This window comes from Protopterus annectens, chromosome 1.part0 (assembly GCF_019279795.1).
Source record: "Protopterus annectens isolate FY-2018-M chromosome 1.part0, PAN1.0, whole genome shotgun sequence".
NCBI lineage: Eukaryota > Metazoa > Chordata > Ceratodontiformes > Protopteridae > Protopterus > Protopterus annectens.
Window position 1 is genome coordinate 31,511,049 of NC_056725.1, and position 25,000 is coordinate 31,536,048.

Below are 25,000 nucleotides of genomic sequence, written 5' to 3' on the forward strand. Positions count from 1 at the left end.
CTGATAGGGAACTATATATATATATATATATATATATATATATATATATATATATATATATATACGTTTGTATATGTGTTTGTGTGTGTATATAGCCATCAATCCCAAAGTTCTGATACTTTTGATAAATGTAAGCATGGGCCTGGGAGATGAACCATTTACAGGTTACTTATTTGCATCAGTGACATAGGTGCCATACCAAGGTTGAATTTCCAGTTTCCCATCCAGTTGTCCAAGTTGCACTTGATTTGGTTTAGGGAGGTACTCTGCTTCACATGGATGTGGTAGCCTGTGGGATACATAATTATCTCTGCAGCAGGTCCTATTTATATCATAGGCAAGGCTAAAGTCTTTGGAATGGGTAATTCTGGTACTGCTTGTTTTGTGAATATGCAGGAGGCCCATCAGAGTGGGGTCCGACAATGCCCTGTATGCCAGGCATAGAGCTCCCCTCAAACTCCTGTAGGTGACAGAGTACAGGGATAGGGCCTTGAGGTGGTCTGCATAGGACATATTTCTAATTCCCAGTATTATTTTAGTGAGAAACCTGTGTGGACATTACAGTTGGTGGATATACCCAGTTTAGGTACATGCCAAAGGGGGCATTGTACTCAATGAAAGGTCTGAATGCCTTGAAAACACCATGTGCCTTTCCACACTATAACCCTTCCTTTCTGCCTAAGGTGGCATCTAAACTTCAACCAGTATGTACAACTACCAGTCTTTCTGAATTTTACAAATAAGGGGAAATGCTTAATGTCCTTGATGTGCACAGACAACTATATTTTTATCTTTACAGAGCAAAACAGTTCAGGAAGTCTGATAGACCTTGTATCCTTCTCCCCAAATCACTTGGGTCAGGCAGCATATAAAGTTACTCTACCCAAGTGGATTACTGATAGCATGTCACTGGTATATTCTCAAAAAGGTCTAAATTTTCCCCGACCTCCTCTAGCTCATTCTACTCTGTCCATGGCTATTTTATCTGCCTTTTGATTAAGGACTTGCCCTGATGACATTTGTGTTGTATCTACTTGGTCAGTCTCATACATTTGTTACACATTGCAAATTGGACATCATTTCTGGAAGCAGAGCTTCTTTTGGTTCGACCGTGCTCCGGCAGGTCCTTCCATGAAGGCTTCCTTACGGTTATGTAGCTGGGTACTCTGTCACATTGAGGAAAAATGAAAAGGACGTCAGATTTTAGTTATGTACTCACCATAACTTGTCATCTGTGTTGTCCATTTTCTTTCTTCTTCACCTTACCTTGCATCTTTCCCTTATCCTTGTCACTGCTGAAAGTACATGTTAGACTGTATTGTAGCTGTTAATTTCATGGTTTGAGCACTGTCTTCTGTCTGGCTATCTCTGATATAAAAAGGGGATATTAGACAGTGAACTCTCTCAAAGGTGTTGATAATTGAATATGACTTTATGGGTAGATGGAAGAGTTAGAGAGCTGAATCCGAAGTCTATTAAATGCAGCAGTTTGACACGAAACCATTGGTGAGGAACAATGAAAATGGACAACACAGATGGCAGGTTTTGGTGAAGTACATAACTAATTTTCCACCTCTTGCTGAGCCACCCTTTTGTGTCAAGGGGATGCCACCAAGCCAGGAGCCTTGTCCCTAGCATATTTGTCCATTTTAAGCAAAGATGACAAATGAAAGTTGGTTTAAAAAAGTCAGTTGATGAGAAAGTAACGAGCAAGTCCAGAAGGAAACTCCACAAGATTAACTTGAAAGCCCGTCCAAACAATATTGAAATTATCAAAAGGCTTACACCACCATGAAAATAGTAAGAAAACTGTTTAGCTATTCATTTATTTTATATTTGTTTGTTCACAGTTTAGCAACTTCAGGATCTAACCCGTAGACCATCGATGTCTGTGTGATTTATTAAATCACCTGGGTTTAACCTGTATCTGTTCTGAAACTTGGAAATTAAAATTGTGTGCTTGGGCCCTGTTCCATTACTTGTTTGGCTAAAGGATGTGCAAGTTTTTTTAATTTATATTAAACAAGTGTTCACTTTTCCATTCATTAAAAGAAATTGGTCTTTTCCAAATAGATGACCTGACATTGGTAGCATTCAGCTAAATAAACTTGTATGTTTCGTAGTATGGTCAACGTAGTGTAGGGATTTCTTTTGCGTCTTTAAACTAATTTGTTTATCCGTATTTATGCAACAACACATATAACAATTACATTACTAAGTTCCTTTTTATGGGTAACAGGATTATAGGGTGTTTTTATAGCATACCCTCCTGTTAAGGTTTTTGCTGTTAACATATGCAAATTATAACATATCTTCTATAGTCCTTAATCTAGTATCACTCATTCAATGTACTCCAATTTATTCTTGTATCACCATTCCATCTATAATAAACGTTATAGAAATAAATATTTTCAATCCTTTTGCAGTCTGCCTTTACTAAAATATGTTGTCCCATTTTCTTCTTGTTGGTTAATATTTACATCTTATTCAAAAAATCATTATCGTAACCTTTAGCAATAAAATCGGCACAAACCTCTTCCATTTCTGTGTTAAATTCATTGTTTTGTGATGAGCCTAGACCTTAAGCAGTTCTTTGTCTATCTTACTAAAGACACACTTAGGGTGCATACTGCTTCAATTTAGATAAGTTTACTTACATTTCCTTGTAAAGGGTTTAATGATAACATCAGCTAACCACATAATCAAAATATCAGTCTTTCCACTGGAATATTTTAACTCCAGCTAATCAGTAGTTGACTGTGTGATATCCTAGAACTCAATAGTCTATACTATGTTAAAAATATCCATTAAACATGCATAATTAACATTGAGGTCAGTCTGGATTGGAAGAGAAGTGTTCTCTCATTCTATCAAACCACTTTTCGCTTACGATTTGGCATACCCTGTGCCTGTAGCCATGTCCTTCAGGATGTACTAATTTTCATCAAAGAAACACATTTACTAATGCTGATTCCAGTCTTCTCCCTCTTTTGTCTTTTTCCGGTTGGGGGTTGCCACAACGGATCACTTTCTGCTCATGATTGGCAGTGGAGATTTTTTACAGTGTCGAGTTGCATAGCTTTTATTTCCCTTCCACTTGCTAAAATAGTTTCCAATGTCATGCATTGATACATGATTAGTTTAAGTAAACAAATAATTTTATTAAAATACTTTATGTATGTCACTTGGCTGACTTAAGTTTTATAGATGGGTACTTTATGGGTTTTACTTAGAGCCTGAAGAATCTAAATTGTGAGAAAACATGTCGGCTGATTTGTTTTTATGTTAAACAGTTGACTATTTTCATGTTGAATTAAACTTTTGAGGCATTCTAAACAAGCGTAGAAAAGTTTTTTTGACAAGGTGTGGGAGGGTAGAGAGAGGAGAGTAGTAAGGGAAGACATTTGAAAAAAAAAGTACAGAAAATTTGATGAGAAAACAGCAGGAACTGTCAACAGTTTTTTAATAATTGGTATAAATTGAAAGACTGAACTTATTCTGACCAAAAAATACAAAACATGTAATGATATATTGACCTAATCGGGACACTGAAGGGTTGATGGCAGAAAGAGATCAGGAGAAGGGAGCAGTGGATTAAGGGGAGTAGCTCAAGCTAGTGAAATATCTCATTCCTGCTATGCATGAGGCACCTTTTTTGACTCCATCTATAGGCTGGCCCTGTCATTCTACTGTAAATAGACAACCCATGAATACTTTTCCTGACCGTGTTTTGGCCAAGACGGCACGGTTTCTCTTCCATCTAGTCATGGAGAATCACCTCATTACCGCACAAGTTGGACTTGCTCACACAACAGAAAGGCTCTATAATTCTTCCAAAACTGAAGACCTTGAATGTCAGTCTGGCTGGAAGGCTTGCAATTCTTTTCAGGCATCTTTATTTCATTCTTCTTTTTACTTGTTTTTCCTTTGTTTACTGGTTTAGTGCCCCTAGGCTAGTGGCCTGTCTTAATGGGAGACCTGGGATTATATTCTATTAGAGGAAATTTGGACAGGAGATTGGGAACTTCCTCTACTTTTTGAGCCTGCTTGATGGCGTCAGAGGGCTCTTGCAGCAGCAAGGAAAAGGCCTAAGGAAGGTAGCAGCATGGAGGAGGAGAGAAAACCCATAGATTGTAGGTGTAAAGAGAATTTGGATATCAAAATGTCCAATATGGAGCTTCAAAATGTAAAGATTCCTGTATAGTGGATGTTACAGATGAGCAAAGTTTAGTTGTCTCCACAGAGAAGGAATGAAATGTCTGTTGAAGAGGTGCAGGTAACAGAACTAGCATTAGGAGGACTTGTAGGTCTGTTAAAAATCGAGCAGGATTAGTCTATGTGACAGTTCTGCTGTTTAATGGGGTGAAATGGCAGAGTTTTATATCAGAAGATCGAAGTTTCAGAACTTCGAATCTGATATAGTCGACACCATATGATGGAAATTTTGAAACATCGCATCTTTTAACAGATCTCCATACAGTGCAGAAAGGGTTCAATTATTTGCACTAATTTTAGAAGATTTTTTCGTTTTTATTGACCGGGTGGTGATTACAAGCCGGCCTTGGTGATAAGTGAAACAAGGTGGCAACTAATGCCAGAATTTTTCCAGGTATCAATGACAACATATCCATTGTTCCACTTTTAAAACAGAGCCTTTAATATTTGATCAATAAAATCTTTAATGTTCACATTAACTTTTTTTTATGTTTTTGTATTGTATGCTGTTCATCTGTGGTTTTAGTAGGGGTTCAACAAGAGTTTTAATAATTTTGTAAATGCACTGAAAGCTTCTTAGTTTTAAATGGCAGCAGTTAAAATTTTGTGATATCACTTCAATAAGCTATAAAAGGTAAGTGATATTTAATTTTTACGACACTAATGAAGCCTGGGATGTGCAGGTGAAAGAGCTTAGTCATTTAGATCACTTTTAAATAAAGCAGCGTTTCGCTTTTCACCATTGTGGTGTGCCCTTTCTTTTTTAGTTTTTGTTTGTGATACTTTTGGCTTTTCCACCCTTCGTGTGGTGGTTGTCTGCTTAGTCTTTGAGAAGGTGACAGCCCAGCTTAATACCCTTAATTCCATAGTTAACTCATCCATGCAGCTCATTTCCTATGCAGCCGATGGTTTGAGTCGGGCAGCGGGTTCAGCAATAGCTCTAAGGAGACATTCCTGGATGCGCTTATGCTCCTTTTCGGAAGCCTTCAAGTCTTTTTTTTGTTACCCCATTCGATGGCTCATCTCTTTTCGAGCCCAAAGTCAAGGAGGCTCTCACTATGTGTGAGCAAGGTGGAAAGACTACCTGCTGTAGGAGTCCGTTTTTTTCACCCCTACTAGACCATACCCCAAAGGGCAGAAAGGTGGAAAAATGTGGTTCCGGAAGTCCCAAGGAGCTTTCCAGAACACATGTGAAACCCCCCCCTCCAGGGACCGAGGAGGGAGTTAATGGAAGACGCTGCCCCGGTGGCAGAGGGGGGTCCGCAAAACTGGGGTGACTGGGATCAGTTCTTTAGTAAGCCCTACCAGTGCTCCTGAAAGGAGGTCCGACTGTCCTACTCTGGAGGCAGTCGGGGGTCGCTTGCCTTTGTATCTGGATGCTTGGCTAGGAATTACAAAAGATTCTTGGGTACAAAGCATTGTTACCAGAAGTTGCATCATCCCATTCTTAGAACCCCCACCTGTTCGGAAGAAAATCCCAGATTTTCCACCCAGTCTCTGAGATGAAGCAGCCATAGAAATCCAGAGCCATCCTGCCAGTCCCAGCAGACTAGATAGGATCTGGAACTTATTCCAGATTCTTTTTAGCTCCAAAGAAAACGGGGGACTTGAGGCCCATCTTGGACCTCAGCACACGCAACACCTTAGTAAAGTAGTAGTTCCGGATGGTCACACTTCAGTCGATCCTTCCGTTCCTAGGAAAGAGCGATTGGATATGCTGTATAGATCTCAAGGATGTATACTATCTTATCAAAATGTCCAGACCATCCAGAGATCACTTGCGTTTCTGGCTTGGAGCCAGTCACTACCAATTCTGAGCACTGCCCTTTGGCCTCACAACAGCCCCCAGAGTGTTTACCAAATGCATGGCAGTGGTTACGGCTCACCTGAGGCATCTAGGATGGAGTGTTTCCGTATCTGGACTGGGACCTTACCTGTCGCCTTCAGGCATCAACTAATTCTGTCCAGGGATCACTCTCAATCTGTGCTCTCAGGGATAACTATAAATTGTGACAAGTCTGCATTGTCGTCATTGCAGCGTATCTCCTTTTATTGGAGCGGAATTAGACACCACCGCCACCATGGTAAAATTGCCACTGGACAGAATAGCCACTCTTCAAAACCAGTTATCGGACATTCTGCAGAGAAGAAAAGTACCAGCCAGCTGCTGAAGTATTGAAACTACTAGGTACCATGGCAGCTATGCTCATAGCAGTTCCTCTGGGGCATATGCATATGAGGATACTTCAGTGATTGCTCTTCACCCAGTGGTCTTACCAACAACTTCCAGTGTCATTCTTGATAATGATTACAGACTCTTGCAAGAAGGATCTTCGTTGGTGGTTGACCAGGTACCAGTAGGCCGACTATTTGTTTCTCCCCTGCCATCAGCCACAGTGACCATGGATGCTTCTCTGATAGGGTGTGGGGGGGGTTCTTTTTCAGGGAAGAACACCCCAAGGCACCTGGTCAGAAACAGTCATAGTTGCACATCAGTGTTCTGGAGCTGAGAGCGGTGCTTTTGGCATTGCAGCATTTCCACGACTCTCTTCCTCTGGGGACAATTGCGTTCCAGACAGACATGTTTGTGGTCTGATAAATCAAGAAGCAAGGGGAACCAAGTCTTATCCCTTATGTCGAGAGGCCTTGAGAATTTGGCAGTGGGCGGTATCCACCAGGTGCTTTCTGATAGCAGTGCATATCCCAGGGAAATCCAACGTGATTGGCTCTGCGCAGTTTGTCCACATTCTGTTACCACACGAGTGGTCTCTCAAAGACGAGGTTGCGGAGATGATTTTCTCCAGATGGGGCCAGCCTTGCTGCGATCTGTTTGCATCCCCTATGAATGCCAAATGCAGAAGCTGCTTTGCCTTGAATCCCCCATCGGGACAACCCAAAGGACTCGCTCGTACGCGATTGGCCCCCAGGACTCCTATATGCCTTTCCACCAACTCCAGTTTCCAAAATTCTTACAGAAAGCCAAAACCCTGGGAAGGACTGTAATCTTAATAGCCCCTTTTTGGCCTTAACAGATTTGGTTTCCCTTCCTTCAACTAGATCAACTGGAGGAACCATGGATTCAGGACCCAGTTCCAGATCTGCTGACCCCCATTCGTCAGGGGTCCTCCATCTCTCTCCATTCCCTCAGACTGACAGCTTGGCTGCTGAGATTCCCAACCTAGCCAGGTCACAACTTTTCATCGGAGGTGCAGCATATTCTTGTATCTTCGCATAAAGCTTCCACCAGAAAGTTGTATGCCAGCAAATGGAAGCAGTTTGCTTTTTGGGCCTCCCAGAATAATATTGATCACTACGTTGCCCCAATTGCTAGTATTCTGGAATTTCTGTCTAAGCTTTTTCATGAAGGTGCTGCAGCTGCCAGTATGAGTTAATTGGCTGCAATTTTGAATTTCCACCTCGGATCTGAAGGTTTTAACCTAATGTCTTGAAGACTATGTAGAGCCTTCTTAAAGGGTACCATTCATCTTAGGCCGCCTGTTAGACAACCTTTTGCTCCCTGGAATCTAAATTTTGTGCTGTCACGGATTATTCTCCCTCACTTTGTGCCTGCATCATCCTGCCTTTTAAAATTCCTCTCTTGGATAACAATTTTCTTGGTAGCCATTACCTCAGCACGTAGCGTGTCTGAACTTCAATCCCTGTCTATCAACCCCCCCATATTTGTGTTTCATCCTGACAGTGTCACTGAGGACTAATCCTTCCTTCCAAAGGTGTGTTATGAGACTAACCTGCGTCAAACTATTGAACTTCCAACCTTTTTCAGTAACCATGCTAACAAGTTGGAGTATATGTTGCATAAGCTTGATGATCACAGATGATTGAGAATCTATTTGGACAGAACAAAGGAATTTAGGAAATCTAAACAACTTTGTTTCTCATGCTGACACTAGGAAGGGCTACCAGTGTCTAACGTTACCCTTTCCAAATGGTTAACTGACTGCATTAAATTTACATACTCCTCAGCGAACCAACCATTAGAGCATGGTGTGAAAGAGCATTCCCCTAGGGCTGTTTTCATGTCTCCTTATGCGGTTCTATTGCCTTTGGACACTGTGTGCATCTGCCACTTGGTATAAGCCGCATACATTTGTCATTCATTACAAAGTGGACAGGGCCTCCAGGGACAGGGCTTCCTTTGGTTCTACTGTCCTCAGGAATATACTCCCGTGAGCCACACAGGATTAGGGTGCTTGGGATGCTACCCACGTGTAAGAATGAACGGCGAGATTGGACAACTTCACATAAAGAAGTTATGTACTTACCGTAACGCCTTCATTCTTACATTCCCACCCGCCTTCCCCCTCCAGGTTATCGAAGAACGAGTAAGACTTGTGGTCTGGTGGGTCGTGTTATGAGACTTCTTATCCGGCTGGAGTACCTGTTAAGTATTATATCTGAGGTAGGACAGAGAGCATCATGGGCTAGGGACTTGGCCTCGAGCTACTCTACGATATTGAGCTTGTGAAAAGTGGCAGACTCTGAGCTGATGGATCGGCTCCAAACCCATGTGTAAGAATGGAGAGATGAACAACTTGCATGGAACGTTATGGTAAGTACATAACTTTATTCTCATTCACCATAAGCATTGTCTAGAAGTACAGGGTTTACCCCTTTGTCTTAAAGTCTGCTTGCTTGCCACCACAAGCAGATTAAATACAAAATCCAAATACCAACAGTAGCAGCACAAATAAACGGTGGCTGCACAGAACAGTGGTGAAGGGTAGTGTCATTGGAGATGAAATCGAGTTGGAGTACTTTCCCCAGACTCAACAGGCAACGTCTGGATCTTCTATGGAGAAACTCTGACTTCTTAAAGGGGTAACCCTCAACTTCTAGACAGTGTGTATGGTGAATGAGAAGACATTTCAGGTATATATCTCATTTCGAAATGATACATAAACTTGAGAGTGAAATGTTTAATATGAAGAGTTTACAAGCCCAGTGGTACCACTTTGAAGCCTGTCTTCAGTACCAGGTGGCACCTCTTGGATTAAGAATTCTCTAGATAATGATATACGGAGAATGGCACATAAAATTGCTCTCTAAATGGCAAAACTTGAAATTTGGACTTAAGTTTCAATTGCATGCGACTCTTGCGAGTTTTTAGAACCTGAGAAAATGTTGCTTGTAGAAGAGGTGATGAAAGGGCAAGAAATTGATTACCATTCTAGATTCAGCATTTTTATTTGAGAAAAGGTTGCTCCATTAGAAATTAAAAAAAAAAAAAAAACTAGAAAGATAGAAAAGATGTTTCTTAAGGACATGTTTTTCTTTAGCCCAGAACAAACTACAAAGAACCAGATACAACTTTGGAGGGGAGTGGTGAACTGAATAAGGCAGAGAAGAAAATAGCCAAGTCTGCTGAGACCAGTTCAAACACCCCCATATCATGGTTCTGTTCTTAGTAATGACAACTATTTAGAAGATTGGGAAATGAATTCAGGGGAAAGAAGGAAGACTAATGCACTCCTGACAATAGGTGCCTTCTGTATTTTCAGCATCGCAACACAATCTTGCGGTACGGAAAGAGATTGAAATATTGTGGATGTCATATGAGGTCTGTGTTAATGTATATTAGAGTAAACAGTGGTGAACATGTTTTTCGAGTGTTCCCCATGTCACAAAATGGAATATACCAGTAAAATACTTATGTGAACAGAGACTGCTCAAGCAGCAGTGGTCTGATGAAAAGGAAAATCCAACAAGAACCGCTGAATACCCAGGACGCTCAAGAAAATGTGGCAGGGCAAGACCAGTCTAATATGGAATATCACTTTTAAATGCTTAACTGATGATGAGTATATTCTACTTAATAAAAGACTTGTGCTTATACCTGTGCAATCAGATGAGGTAAAGGATTCCATTGTTGATTTGAAAACATTTGTGAGAAATATGTTTTGTGAGCACGCAGCAGGAGTAAGAGGTTTCACAATATGAGCAAGGAAGAATATGAAGCTTAAGAAGATTGCAGGATGATTAAACAATTGATTAAACTTGCTGACAAGGGGAGGTCCTATTATGATTATGGATCAGGATTGTTATAAGATAATGAAAGAAATGTTGAATGATGTGAAGGTGTATAAAAACGTTAGTAATGTTCAAAGAATGATTTTAAGGTTGAATCACATTTTATATGATTGTCTTGAGTAGGGACATTAGTTTGTATTTATATAACTATTTCATTGTTGATTCTCCCTTGATTTCCATTATAGAAGGACTCACTAATATCCAGAAATACTCTTATCTCCTTTCTTTAGACCTATTGTTTTGGGTTGTCATGGGTGCAATGAACCCCTTTCAATTTTTATAGAAAAACATCTCAGACCTGTCCTTGATAGGAATGAGTACATTTTAAAGGATTCCAGGCAGTTTTTGAACCATCTTAATTTTATGTCTGAATGGGAAGGACATGAAGAAATGTTTTTATTATCATATTAGATATGAGGTCATTGTTGAGTCATACCCAGTATAGAAGGCTAGATATGCTTAAGAAATATTTTGTTAATGATGGTCTTTTTGACCGTAAGTTTATTGACCTTTTATGCTTATTGATGTTCCTTGAATAATATATTGATATTTGATCACGAAGTATGTCTACAAAAAGATGGTGAGGCCATGGGCACTTCAAGTGCACATAGTTATGCCAACTTAGCCATGGCCACTTGGGAGATAGAGAATATACTGGAACCCTTAAAATGGGAACAAATTGTTTTTTTTATAGTAGCTTTGTGGATGATCTATTCCCCGTATGGAGAGGAACAGAAGTTGACTTGGCATCATATTTTTCATCAGATATAGTAGTACGCCCTTCCTTAGATTTGAATTAAACAAATCCTATGACTAGATAGATTTGGATGTTAAAATCTATAGGAAATCTGATAATGGTTTGTGCACTAGAATATGTAGGAAGGAGTGCTATAGGACTGTGATGCTACATAGAGTATACACCCAAATCATATTTTCAGAAATACAGTGAGAGAGGGCAGGGCTTAAGAGTATTAAGAGTGAATGCAGAGGATGATGACTGTCAATGAGCTAAACATCTTGAGGATTAGGTTTAAGGAAACTGGATATAATGATGGAAGTACTATGAGGATACTTAATGAAATACCCAATTTGAGATAGATGTCAGCCAAACCATAGAGCTCTAATGGCAATAATGTATCCTAGGTGGAGAGGGGCTTGACTGAACAAGTAGTATGCTTCCCTATCTATTATTCCAACCATGTTAATTTTACAACGGATGTAATTAAGAAACACTGGTCTGTTTTAACCAGTGATTCAGATATAAAGAATATACGGTAAGTGATGAACCTAGTTTTATATTTAAGAACAGAAAGTCCCTTAAAAGGTTGTGATGCGATCCCAGGGATAGGATTGCCAATCCACCTGTAGATATTGTATATGACACTTTTCCTTGCAACATACGTCATTTCTGTAGGTATATTGATACCTCAGGAAAATGTTTACATCCGGACAGTGGACTCTTGTATAAGTTTAAAATTTTAACTGATTGCAATTTGTTGAATGTGCTATACTTGGCTGTATGCTGTACATGCTCAGCTTTTTATGTTGGGAAAACCAACAGGAAGCTTAAAGAATTAAAGTGCATGTGCACAGTATCAAGAAATGTACTACTAATGCCTTGGCTAAACATGTGCCTATCTACTATGATACACATTGTTTTAGGTTTTTAGTCAGAGTTAATTAGAAGGAATGAACGAGGGGTAGACTTGGAAAATGATACAGAAATGTCTGAAACCAGATGGGTAGTTAGACTGAGAGCGGATTCAGGCAAAGGGTTAAATGCCAGGGTTCCCTTGAAGATTATTCAAAATAGGGCTCTTTTTAAATTAACTGAGCAATGTGTTCTAGCACACTGGAGTGTCTATAGATAGGAGGTTTTAGATTAAAGAAGTTAATGTACTGTCTTTAATTACTTTTTATGGTTGCAACAATGTTACTGAATGTATTTTATGACTGGTTACATTGTATATGGACTTATAAAACTGATTGGTGTAGCTGTCAGTGGATTGTTGTATATACATCTGTTTTCTGTGTTTTTATGTCTGAAGAAGCAGGGTTTAATCACTGTGAAAGTGCAAACATTTATTAGTCTTTGGTACAAGAAGTTGTTTTGCTGGTTTCACTGTCTCAGCATTGTTTGACTCACTGGATGTACATGTGGACATGAATTTGTTTTTCTGGTCAACCATTTATTTGTGCTGCTACTGTTAGTATTTAAATTTGTCAGTGGTCCGAAATTCAAAATGTCACCCTCCAGAGTTTAATGCTTCCTTTAAACATCATTATGGTCACAGGGTTCACAGTCAAGTCATCATCCTAGAACCCTCACACATGCTAGTTTTCTTGTTGGAATGTCTATACACCACCCTGAGTAGAGCCTTTCGTCCGCAGGACAGAGAGGACTTTTAGATTCAATACTTCCAAAGCATTCTGCCACAGGTCAATGCCAGGGAGATGTTGTTCGTGTTTCACTATTGCAGTCATCACATTTGGGTTATCTGCTTGCAGCAACCATCAGTCGGCCTGATTATCAGTCATGGGTCCTGTGTCGGTTGCTCTCTCATCTTCCATGACGTCAGGTAGTCATGGGTATAAAGTATGCAGCCGATGCCATTACATCAGTCTTTCTTGCCGTGCAATGCCCGAAGCAGAAGCATTTCACAAGTGCCGGTCGGCAGACTCCTGAAATTTTCGTTTTCGAGTTTCAAAACCAAAGTCTTCAACTAAAGCTAAGTACCCCATTGGGGAAACTTTTTCTTGCTCTAAACCTGATGTCAGTAAAAGTCAATAATTGTATTTCTTGTGGAAAGCAAATGCCTCAAAGATTTTCATTCGTACTGTATTCCTTGCCTAGGCCCTGACCACGATGTACCTCGTTGTCAGTTTTGTGCCTTATATAAACAACGAACTATTCATCGTCTGTATATTTACACTTCTAAATATTTTGGTACTCTGTTCAATTACCCAGATATGGCTTCGGTAAGCCACCAGACTACAGACATTCCGAAAAAATGCAAAGATAGACAGACACTGGCTGCCTAGGTCCAAAGCTGCCAACGACGCATCTCCTAAGCTAGTCGCCATTTCTCTGGTACTCAGTGAGGCTCTTTTGCAGCCGCTGATACCCGTTACTTAAGATTCGCAGGCCTCTACTGAGACCCATTCGGAGTCCGATTTTGCTGTAAGGTGCTTCAACTGTAGAACCTTCGGATGTTTCTACCTTGGATGAGTCAAGAGCTGCTGTGCAGGCACCGGCTTCTGAGGGTGTATTCAGGCCTAAGACTTTCATATTAAACCGACGCCATCTTCAAGGCCTAAAACTTGATCCATGCCTAGAAAACAGATGCCCAGACCGCATGGTCAGGCGTCTATGCCTAAAAAAACAAATGCTAAGAGTGGTTGAAGACCTTATTACTTTAATCAGGGGAAGCCAACCTTCCCCCTCTGAGACCTGGGACTGAATTTGCATATGATACTTCTGATCAGGATTCTGAAATTTCGGTTTCCTCTGATGACCAGGCTCTACCCTTATCTGCCTATGAGGATTCTGATGCAGAGAACTCTATTCCCTCTGCTTCCCCCTCCCCAGAGGATTTCTCTTTTGGTGAAACCTTGCATACTCTTAGGGAGCATTTTCGCTGGGAAAGCCAGGATTGCTCTGATTCTAAAAAGAGGCTTAGAGATTTCTTCTGCCCCAACACAAGCTTTTAGCTATCCTCCCTGTACCAGACATTGTTGATGCCTTTTTGGAATCTAGCTTGGCCCCTGACTCCTTGCCTCCTGCTCCCAGAAAACCAGATAGATATAACAGGGTTCCCGACTCTCAAGTTCCTCTTTAAAAATCCTACTGCGGATCCTGAGACCATTTCACAGGGACCCAAGGGCATTAAAGCTACTACTGCCAAAAATCCTACCCCCTCTGATAGAGATTCCAGGGTGCTGGATAGATGGGGTAAGAAGGTATATACTTCTGCAACCTTGGCCATAGGGCCTTAAACTGCCAATTTCATATGTTAAAGTATTAGCAGCATATTATTGGATTGCTTAAACAGAAAATGATTCCTGACTGTGCTGAAAATGAGGATTTACATGATTTAATGCATTCTGCTGAACAAATTAGAAAACATACTTTGCAATTTGGTTTTGATTCACTAGAGGCATCTTGCAGGGCTTTTGTCACTGGGTCTGTACATGCTTGGCTTAAGGAGCAATCTTTGCCAGATCATGTTAAAGCTAAATTGCTGGATGCTTCCTTAAACCAGGACCCCCTGTTTGGTAACAAAGCAGAAGTACTTTAAAAAGATGGAGGAATAAGCTAAATCTATGCAAACTTAAAGATTTTGTGCAAGTACAGCCTCCAAGATTTAGTAGGCATTGGCCCTCTAAGAATTGGTCCTTTCCTGCCTCTTCCAGGCCTTCAGTCCAAACCCAGAACCAGCAGAACACCCAGGCTTCAGTCCCAAGGTATGCACAGGACTAAGCAGTGGGGGTCTCCCAATTCCAAAGCAGGGAGTAGTAAGACTCCCCCCTATTGTAAACTGTCTCAGTGACTTAACTTTAAAACTTCCAAGCCATTCTCAACTGACCGCTCCTTTAGGGGTAAAGATTGCTCTGCGGGCAAAAAACTGGGAACTCATTACCCAGGACAAATAGGTTTTAAATATAGTTTCCCCAAGGATACAGATTCCACTTCCACACTTTACCAACCCCAAACGGTTGGCCAGATCTACCCCTAAATCAGTGGGCAGAGGCTCAAAAGCAAGTTCTCTCTCTAATTTATAAGGGCTGTTCCAACTGTCCCAGAAGAGGAAAGGGTACAAGGTTTCTACTCAAGACTTTTCCTGGTGCCCAGAAAAGACGACTCCTGGCATCCTATCCTGGATCTCTCTATCCTAAACACTTTTTTGGTGATCCCAAAATTCGAGATGCTAACACTTCACCAGTTGCTTCCTATGCTAGGCAAGGATGCCTGGTTGGCAACACTGGATTTAAAGGAAGCCTACCTGCCCATCCCAATCAGGGAATCTTGCAGAAGATACCTACGCTTCAAAGCAGGCTACATGCACTATCAGTTCTCTGCACTGCCCTTTGGCTTATCTACTGCGCCCAGGGTATTCACAAAGTGCCTAGCTGCAGTCGTTGCATTTTGCATTCAAAGAAATATCTAAATATATCCATACCTGGACGATTGTCTAATTCAGGCAGAAAGCCAGGACTTACTTTTGAGTCCTCTGGCGTTTGTACAAAAGGTGCTAACTAATCTGGGGTACACCATAAACAAAGAAATCACATCTTGTACTCTGCCAACAAATTGTATTCCTGGGAGCAAGCTTGAACACAACTTCCCAAATGACTTTCCTCACACCAGAAAAACAAGTTCATTTGACAGCTTACTTCAAATTGATGGCCACAAAGACCTGCTATGTGCAAGACAAATACTGCAAGCCTTGGGGTTCATGGCATCCTGCATTCCCCTAATTCCATATGCAAGACTGCATATGAGGAAACTACAGTGGTATCTAAAAAGCCTATGGTGTCAACATTCTCAGGATCAAGAAGCAATTATTCCTATCTACCTTGCCTACGGTTAGAGTTCCTTTGGTGGGCAGAGCCCTGCCACCAAAACAAGGGACTGCCATTCACTCTACCCCCCTGCCGCCCAAACCCTATCAACAGACACATCAGACTATGCATGCAGGGCTCACTTGGCAGGGAAGTGCATTCAGGGCAAATGGAACCCAAGTCAAATGCACCTGCATATCAATCAAAAAGAAATGTTAGCTGTACAGAATGCTCTGACAGCCTTCAAGGACCACTTTCTTCCAGGACAATTAATGGTAAAGACGGACAACACCACTGATAAGTGGAACATAAGCAGGGGGGAACCCACTCATACCCTGTCTGCAGACTAGCCATGGCTCTGTGGAACACAGCCTTGAGCTACCAAGTGCACCTACAGGCTCAATTCCTGCCAGGGAAGCTAAATACACTGGCAGACGAGCTAAGCAGAAATTTCATGAACCCACAGAAGTGTAAACTGGAACCAAAGACATTCAACATGTTGATAAAAAAAATGGGGGAGCCCAGATATAGACCTGTTTGCCTCCCCCCAGAACTACCAATTGGACAAATTCTGCACAAGGACTCCCCACAAACAAGATTGGAAAGTAGATGCCTTGTCCTTCACTTGGAAAAATCTATCAGTTTATGCCTTTCCTCCTCTGCCTCTCCTCTCCAAGGTACTACTACATAGGTTTGATACTAGGCTATCTGCCCTAGGGCACTTACAGGCCTAGCCAGAGTGTGTTTGGCTTTCGCCACCCTTTTAGATTAGTTGACTGCTTCTGTATAGTAGGTCACAGAAGGTAGCCATATTAAGGTTAGTTTACTGTACCTCTGTCTAGCAAGGACGCAGAGGAGATCCCAGGGGTAAACTTACGGTCTCCCATCCACTCGTCAAGATCCCTCTTGAATAGGGTCAGTGAGGGGCTCTACCTAACATGGTTTGGGATTTTGTTCCAGAGTGAGGGGAACCTCTGGGATATGCATCTGTCCCTCCGGCCTGTCCTGTTTATTTCTGTGCTGAGGTTCAAGTCCCTGGAGCGTGTATCTCTAAAGGATTTGGATTTCTTGAGGTGGAGCATGTCCATTAATTCTGGGTTGGACATGGCTTTATACGTCAGCCACAGATCGCCTCTGAGTAGGCGGTACGCACCTGAGTAGAGCTGGAGTTTCTTTAGCCGAAGTGCGTAGGGCATCTGTTTCAGTCCCTTGATCCTCTTGGTGAGGTACTTTTGGGGTCTTTCCAGTTGCTGCCGGTGTCTGGTAAGGTACATCCCAAATGGGGCATTGTATTCAATTATGGGCCTGATAAGTGATGAGTAGAGGGGCACAATGACCTCTCTTGATCTAGATGTGAAACCTTTCGTGATGAGGTGGTTTATATAGAAGGTCTTTCTAACTACTTTTTTCATTGTGTTGTCTATGGAGGTGGGTTTGTCTTTTGAGCCTTGCCTAAAAAAGGCACTATGGGGGAGGCAAGAGCCTTTGCCAGTATTCGAAAACCCAGGGGTGACAGGTGCAAGCCGTCCCTCACGAAGCAACGTGGCTTGTCGAGCATGTCATCCCAGGCTGACGGATACTGGATCCCCTTTGAATGACACCAATACTTCAGCCAATTGTAAAAAATTGATCATTTTGTCTTTATACTGTGGCATTCTTGGTGAGGGCAAGATGCTACTCAAGGTCAGGGTCATACCAGCCTCGGCTACATGATCAGAGAGCTCCTCTGTCTCTTTTCATGTAGTCCAGGGATGTACGTCTCAGGTCATTCACACCAGCATGGACAATGACTAAGTCATATTTGTACTTGCTTTAGAGTGAGCTGAGTGCATGTGTTACATAGCGGATCCTGGCACCCAACAGGCAGCTTACAGTGACCTTCTCCTTCAGTCTGGTGAGTGGGACGTCAGTGTGTCTGACAATAGAGTCACCAATTACAAGTGTATTCGGTGCGTTTAGCCTTAAGGGCTGTGACACTGGCACACTGACTTTGAGTTGTGTTTCGTGGGTATTGTTGCATGTTGGGGGTTGCTTGGATGTTTGCTTTGGAAGTCTCTGCTGCTTGGGCAGATTTATGTTTAGAGCCTCTGAGTATGTTTGTGTGTTTGGTTTGCTGGTGTGATGGGTCTATGTGAGACTGGATTTGTGGTGTGTGTGGTTACCTTTTCCTCCTGACCGGCTGTGCCAGTACTGGGTTGAGAGAGGTAAGCCTCCAGTTTGGCTGTATAGTTGCATCTCTCACATATGTTTGAGCTTGTTGGGAGGAGGAGGAGGAGAGGGTGGTCTGTGTACATAAGGCAGTTGTAACATTGCCTCAAGATTCCCATATTCACCAGCTGGACTGGGGAGTAAACCCAAAACTTGCCTTTGGACATGCCTGAAAAGTATAGGGAACTAGTTATTGACTGATCAGAAAGTACCAATAGGGAGCAAGTACTTAAAAGGTGTATAAGAGGGTGTAGTGCTTAAGTTTATTAGTGTTTACCTGTAAGATTACTTATATGAGCAAGTGCTGGTCTTTAGAAAGAAAATAGAGTGCTTATTTTGAGATGTAGAGCAGTTCTAAGGGAAAAAGTGAAGAGCAGATTTTGTGGAGCCGGAAATAGTTTAAACCCGTTTAAGCGGCACTGCCCAATGCTGCGCTATGTGCAAAATCGCGCCAAAGCGGGTTTTAAAGCAGGGGACTTGAAGGAGCTAGGAAATAGCCCAAAGCAGCCAATAAGCAACTAGTTACTGGGCTGAGACCACTCTTCCAGGGGCAGATAGGCTGCTCAAAGCTCCCCACTCTCACTGGTGAACAGAGAAGCTTCTTCCTATCCAAGTAAGGATATGGGCAACACAGGAACTTGTACTGAAGTCCGGAATACAGCAAAACCTGAATTCAGGACTATTCTAGCACAGTAAAGGCGGGGAAACGGATATTTTTTTTGGGATTTTTTTTTTTTTTTAGGACAGTATCAGAGGCAGAAAAACACAGTAAATGCTTTGCACAGGCTAGTGCACTTGTGTGGGCAGCCTTAACAGTTAAATCAATCAACAAACAATGACTTAAAAGTGCAGGTAAGTAAAAAATGCAATAACAAGCTTATTAAGGTATTACAGCAGTCACAAACTCACTTTTTGGTGAGAAAATGCAGTCGCTAATGAAAAGGTAGCAAAGAATTACTTAATCAGGTAGTAGTCACTCTTTTTAATCTCTCTGCTGCTAGCACCACTCTGCAGGACCACGAGGAGCTTGGCTGAGATCTAACAGGACAAACCAAGGTTGATACTGATTGCACCAGACTGGCCACACCAACACTGGTACCCCCTCTTGCGCAGTGTCACTGCTGGCACCATGGCACCTCCCTCAGACCCCTACCCTGCTGTCCCAGCAGGAGGGCCAGGTTCTGCACCCTCGGCTTCAAACCATGAATCTGGCAGCCTGGCTAATTACCTGATCTCTCTGTTGCGTGTGTTGGATGTCATTCTGGAGGCAAGGAGGCCTAGTACTAGAAAATCTTATGCTGAAAAATGGGAAAGATTCTGTTCCTGATACCAAACTCAGGGGATGGGCACAGCAGCGCCCAATTTACCTCAGATTCTTCAATACTTAACTGAGATGCTTCACAAGAGCCTTTCCTTTTCCTCCATGAAAATTCATGCCTCAGCCATTTCAGCTCATTGCAACACAGAACCACCCCTCTTCTCTGATGCACTGCTCAAGCAGTACCTCAGAGGGGCCAAAAACTTCAGACCACCCAGGATAGCCCCTACTCCAGCCTGGGACCTTAACTTTGTATTGGTAAAACCCACTCTACCTCCTTTTGAGCCAGCAGCAAGTGCAGAGTTGAAATTCCTTTCTTGTTAAGCCTTCCTTTTAGCCATCACTTCAGCAAGAAGGGTGTCTGAATTACAGGCCCTTATGGCAGTGGAGCCTTTCATAATCTTTCATGCGGACAGGGTGTTCCTTAGGGCCAATCCCTCCTTTATGCCCAAGGTAGTATCCATTGTGGCTCTTAATCAGTCCATTCATTTGCCAACCTTCTTTTCTAATCCACAGAGCAAAGGGGAACGAATACTGCTCTCCTTCGACATCCACAGACAACTTAGATATTACTTGGACAGGACTAAACCTCTCAGGGAATCTGAACAGCTGCTGGTGGCATTTGCTGCAGGGGCAGTGGGGAAGGCCATTTCAAAGCAAACCATTTCTAAATGGATAGGTCATTGCATTCATTTCTGCTATAACCACCATGGAAAAACTATACCACAGGGAATAAGACCACATTCAACCAGGGCTGCATCTATCTTTACAGCCTTTCTCAGAGGTGCGCCTACCGGGGACATCCTAGAAGCTGCTACCTGGAGTTCTGTACATACTTTCACCAAGCATTACCACTTGCCAGTTTTCTCTAAATCCAGAGCTGGCTTTGCCACTGCAGTCTTGCAGGGCCTTATAGCTGGTCCTAATGCTAATTTCCTCCTCCCATCCTTAGCTTTGGGAATTTACCCAAATGTGATTACTGCAACAGTGAAACACGAAGAACATAGTGAGTTGTGTACACTTACCATAAATGTAGATTTTCAAGTGTACTCACTGTTGCAGTCCTAGTTACCTTCCCTCCAGCCCCCTGACTTCTATTGGCTATACCTCTATTCTTGCTTACTATGCTTAAAGCTTTCTGATGTATTTGCTTTTTTGTTGGAGGTGTAACCCTGTATATATAATTGCTCCCCATTATGGGGGCACCTGACATCTGGGGCAAGAAAAACTGATGTGATGGCATCGGCTGCATAATTTATACCCCTGACTACCTGACGTCATGGAAGCTGAGACAGCAACCGATGCAGGACCCAAGACTTTATCAGGCTGAGGACTACTGCAAGCAGATAACCCAAATGTGATTGCAACAGTGAATACACTCAAACGTCTACGTTTATGGTAAGTGTACACAACTGTACTTTTATCAGGCTGATAGGCTTAATGTCTTCTTGCTCTAGCACATGTTCATATGAGAAAGTTCCAGAGGTAACTGAGAAACGGATGGAATTAGCGGTACCCGTCCCTTATAAACCAAAATCACTCTTTCCTGCATCATGGATAGAACTGGAATATGGTAAATTCAGCAGTGTGCTCAGAATCTGGGAATTCCCTTTCCACCTACATCTCCCAACATGGATTCTGACCATGGATCTGTAGACCTAGCTCATTTGAATGCCCTTTAAGTCTTGGTCTGTTGGTACAACAGGAGGAGGCAAAACACACGCATGTCAAACAAATTGATAGCTTTCATACTTGCTCTGGTGGCCTTCACAAGCATCCTACAGCAGTGGAATCTTCAGGTGAAGACAATGTAGCTGTGATTTGGTCCATAAACAAAAGACCACATGCTTAGCAGTCTGGCTGTGCATGCCTCAGAGTTTGTGCTGAAAACAGTTGTCACTAACTGCAGCCTATATCCAATCTGAGCATTTCTTTCAATTTCATTATTTCAGAATTGGCATATACTTGGTTTATGTAATGAATTCAGTAAATACTGATGTTCTTTTTGTGACTGTTAAGCGCAAAAGCTTGAAATTTTGCTGTCTGTATGGTTGGAGTGTAATTACTGAAGTCTATCTTGGAATGCCTGAACATTTGGAAGACTTGGTTACCTATAAATGCAGAACATACAGTAAACTCTGTTAACCAGCAACCATGGGGATTGGTAGATGCTGGATAACTGTAGTTTCTGATTGCTTGAGAGTCGCTATTAAAAATAGGCCTAACTAATACTGTACCCTGTACTATTTGTTTGGCTTGACTCATTCTTAGGTTGGGGGGAGAGGGAATTTATTTCGGTCTTCCTTTTTAAAACTCTAAAAATGTAAGGTAGGTTTCTGGGGGGGGTCCAAGTGCAACACATGAATATTGTTTTACATTTCTTTGACCCCCCCCCCCCCCCGGTTGCTTGAGTTCCGGTTAAGAGTTTAATGTGTTATGGGAAATGTCAGTTTTCTTGCATTATTTGCATCTGGTTCTTGGATTTATTTCAAAATACTAATAACTGGTGACTTGTACATATATATAGTGGCAAATAATTGCTGATACATAATGATTAATACATTTTGTAAATTGAAACTAACTTTTAATCATGGTAAGCTGTGCATCATGTCTGTAGAAGTTATTTTAAATTGTGCAGAAATCGTCATAGTGAAATGATGAATTCTGTGGATGTAGGCCCCACGTTGAGCACATCCCTTGACTGAAGCAGAAGTGTGCTTGTATGAAAATGATGTTTGGAATGTTAGCTTTCAGTAGACATGTTAATTTGATTGTATGGTTCTTTAGTCCCATTCTTCAGGCATCACTTCTAAATGTTCTGTTTTATTTTTAGGGGGGTGGATTTGTGTTGTCCTCAACCAAAAATCAGTTGGTGCGCTTGATTCCAGATAGCTCTGGTAGGATATACCACAGAGTACTCCAACAGGGACATGGTGTTTTATCTGGCCTTGGGCGCAGAGTTTCTTCACTTTTTGGGATTCTGTCACCTGCTCTGGATGTTACTGTAAGTGTGCCACAAGAATGCTGAATGCAGTAAGTACATGTATGTTTTGGTTTTCACGTGCCACACATTTTTGGATGCCATAGTCTTGCAAAAGATCTGAGAAGTTATGAACTGTAAGCAGATAAGGGAATCCTGTTGATCTACCATATATATTCTCAATTCAATTTGCTTCACTTAAGCAAAATGTCTAAAAGCCACTTTCAGTAAACACAAAGTTGTTTTTAGAAGGGTTACAAGTCTACTTGCACCCTTCATGTGGGGATGAACTCCTCTAAATTAAATATACTGACTCCACAGTTGCACAGTAGGGAGAAGTGCAGTCTCTGATCACTGAAAGTTTTATTTTGCAAATCATTATTTGAACAAACGGCTTTACCTTCTAAAGGTATGCAAGGCTGCTGGAGATTAATGGTGTGCGGTGATCTGGTATACTATTTTTGGGCTGTTTCAAGAGGTGTTAACGTAACAATTCTTGTGTGCTACTTTATCTTATAAGTTCATAAGTTTTTTTTTTTTTTTTTTTTTTTTTTTCTTAAGAATTCCAGCCCATAGGTGTTTTAGCAACACTTTACTTAAAGTTTGAATTATGCATATTGCCAACCCAACAGTTCCAGATTTTCTTAAATTGCTGGACCATTTGATCTACAGATGTTAATAGATGCCTGTTTCAGGTGTCTGGTACATACTGTGTTCTGAAGGCTTCTTTCATTTATTATAATGCACAGCTTCAGGTCATTGTGTTAAAGACTTTTATTACTGTTATAAATTTGTAATTTTAATGCTATTATCAACTCTTTTTTCCTTAGAACTGTATATGCAAATGTTCAGGTATGTCAAGTGGTCCTGCATGTAAATACAAAGAGTTGTATTTCAGTGTTGGTCAAGTAAATGTCTTGAATAAGTGTCATACAGCTCTCATCTTGTTATTCTTTAACGGAGCACCCATATGGCTTGCGGGTTCTTTCCTTATAACTATGTACAGCAAATGATCAACTATTCATTATAGTTTTTCCTAAATCCTTAATTTCATTTCTCCTAATATGGATCTTTGAAATATAAGAGGTTCCTTAGCCAGTGTTTTACTAAAAGCATAACATTAGATTGTTTCCATCTCCTCAGCCTGTGGGTTATTGGATGCAAGGCTGTCAATTCAGATTTTTGGCTCTGGAGCTTGAACTACCCACACTTTAATGCCCTGCACTAACTATTGTCCCAAACCTCATTTGCTGCAGTGGAAGACAGAGTGTGTGGCTCTCCTCTCAGATAAGTGTTTTCAGAGAAAAGCAAAGCATTTTTTGCTTATAACTTGCTTTATTTATTTCTCCTCTCCCTTTTCTTTGTTAGAAGGTTATTTAGAATTGGGAATTTCTCATTTTTTTATTTTCCTTTTGTTGCTGATGACAGACTCCTCTTTGTGTGTGTGTTGAGCTAGGGTATCCAAGGCCTTTCCCCACCCTTTAAGTTATTGTGTGAAGTTTTCACTGTGGTGTTAGTGAGAAGACTTCAGGATTCATTAAGTATGTATAATGTGGTCATAGTCTACACTAGCAGGACTTAAAAGATTGGTGCATGTACTGCTTGTTTGGGGGCTCACCTTGATCAGGACTTTCTGGTTTGTGCCTTCGTGGGATCCACAGTTTTTTTTTGCTGACAAGCATGCCAAGCTGATTTTAAAAGGGATCCTTCCTGGTGCTTCTGCCACTAAGGCAGCCACAGAAAAGGCCAAGAAAGACAAAGGTTAAGGGTAGAGCTTGAAAGAAGAAAGGCAAATGAAAAGACTCTCTCAAAAAGGTCAGCTGTGTGTATGGTTACTGATGAGCCTGTACAGAAGATCCTAAGGTCCGCTGTTTTCTCGGCAATCTCCTTGTAACTTGCTTAGCCACTATTCACCAACGATCTTTGGCTTCTTCCACTCTGACATTAGAACCACATTGATCCTGTCTGAGAGTTCAAGTCCTTTCTTAGCTGTAGATCCAGTTTGGTACTATTGTCCGACCTGGGCTGCCACCCCTGATCCAGTGTTTTACCAGAATCCTCATCTCCCTCCGTGTTCAGCTTCCTTTGTTTTAGGATGTAGGAGTTTGGCAGATCAGTACACCAGTCCACTAAACCATTTTAAGGTCTAGGAGGTCCTCTTGGAGCATTTGTGAAGTTTAATTGGACAACATGATGCAAACTTTCTCACAGACGCAGATGGAGTTTGAGCATGATTCACTTCCCCTCTCCTCAGAGTGGAGAAAGCAGGCCTCTCCACCTCTTTTCTGGTTTACCCTTCACCAGTCTGCCCTTTGGAGCCAGTGGTTCTGGATCCGACTCCAGCCAATATTATTCAGTCTGTTTACAGTGTTGTTGCCTTCAGTTGTATCTTTAATCTTAATGCATTTGACTCCAGCTTTTATGGAACTGACTATATCCTAGTGGTTGAGCCAGTGACACAGGGCCAGGATAGTCTCTGAAGCTATCATTGCGCTGTCTGCCCCTGTGGGCCTCTTATTTAGAAAGCTTTGCTGTGGTCTTGACATTGGATTTGATAAGGTCAGCTTGTGTTGGTACTTCCCCTAGATCTTCATATCAGTGGAGGTCCTTTCTTGGTCATCCAGCTTCGGCGCAAGAGTTTGCTGTTTTGAAAAGGATTCTTTTCCACA

At 41.7% G+C, this 25,000-nt stretch overlaps 1 protein-coding gene across 1 annotated transcript in view; it reads left to right on the forward strand.

Annotated features, from left to right (window-relative positions):
• The window catches only part of NUP133 (nucleoporin 133), a 2,059,048-nt gene that overhangs the window by 384,985 nt on the left and 1,649,063 nt on the right, over nucleotides 1-25,000 (forward strand). Inside the window, exon 6 of the mRNA XM_044070734.1 lies at nucleotides 22,185-22,355. Coding sequence (XP_043926669.1) covers nucleotides 22,185-22,355 — 171 coding nt within the window. The remainder of the gene's footprint in view (nucleotides 1-22,184; nucleotides 22,356-25,000) is intronic.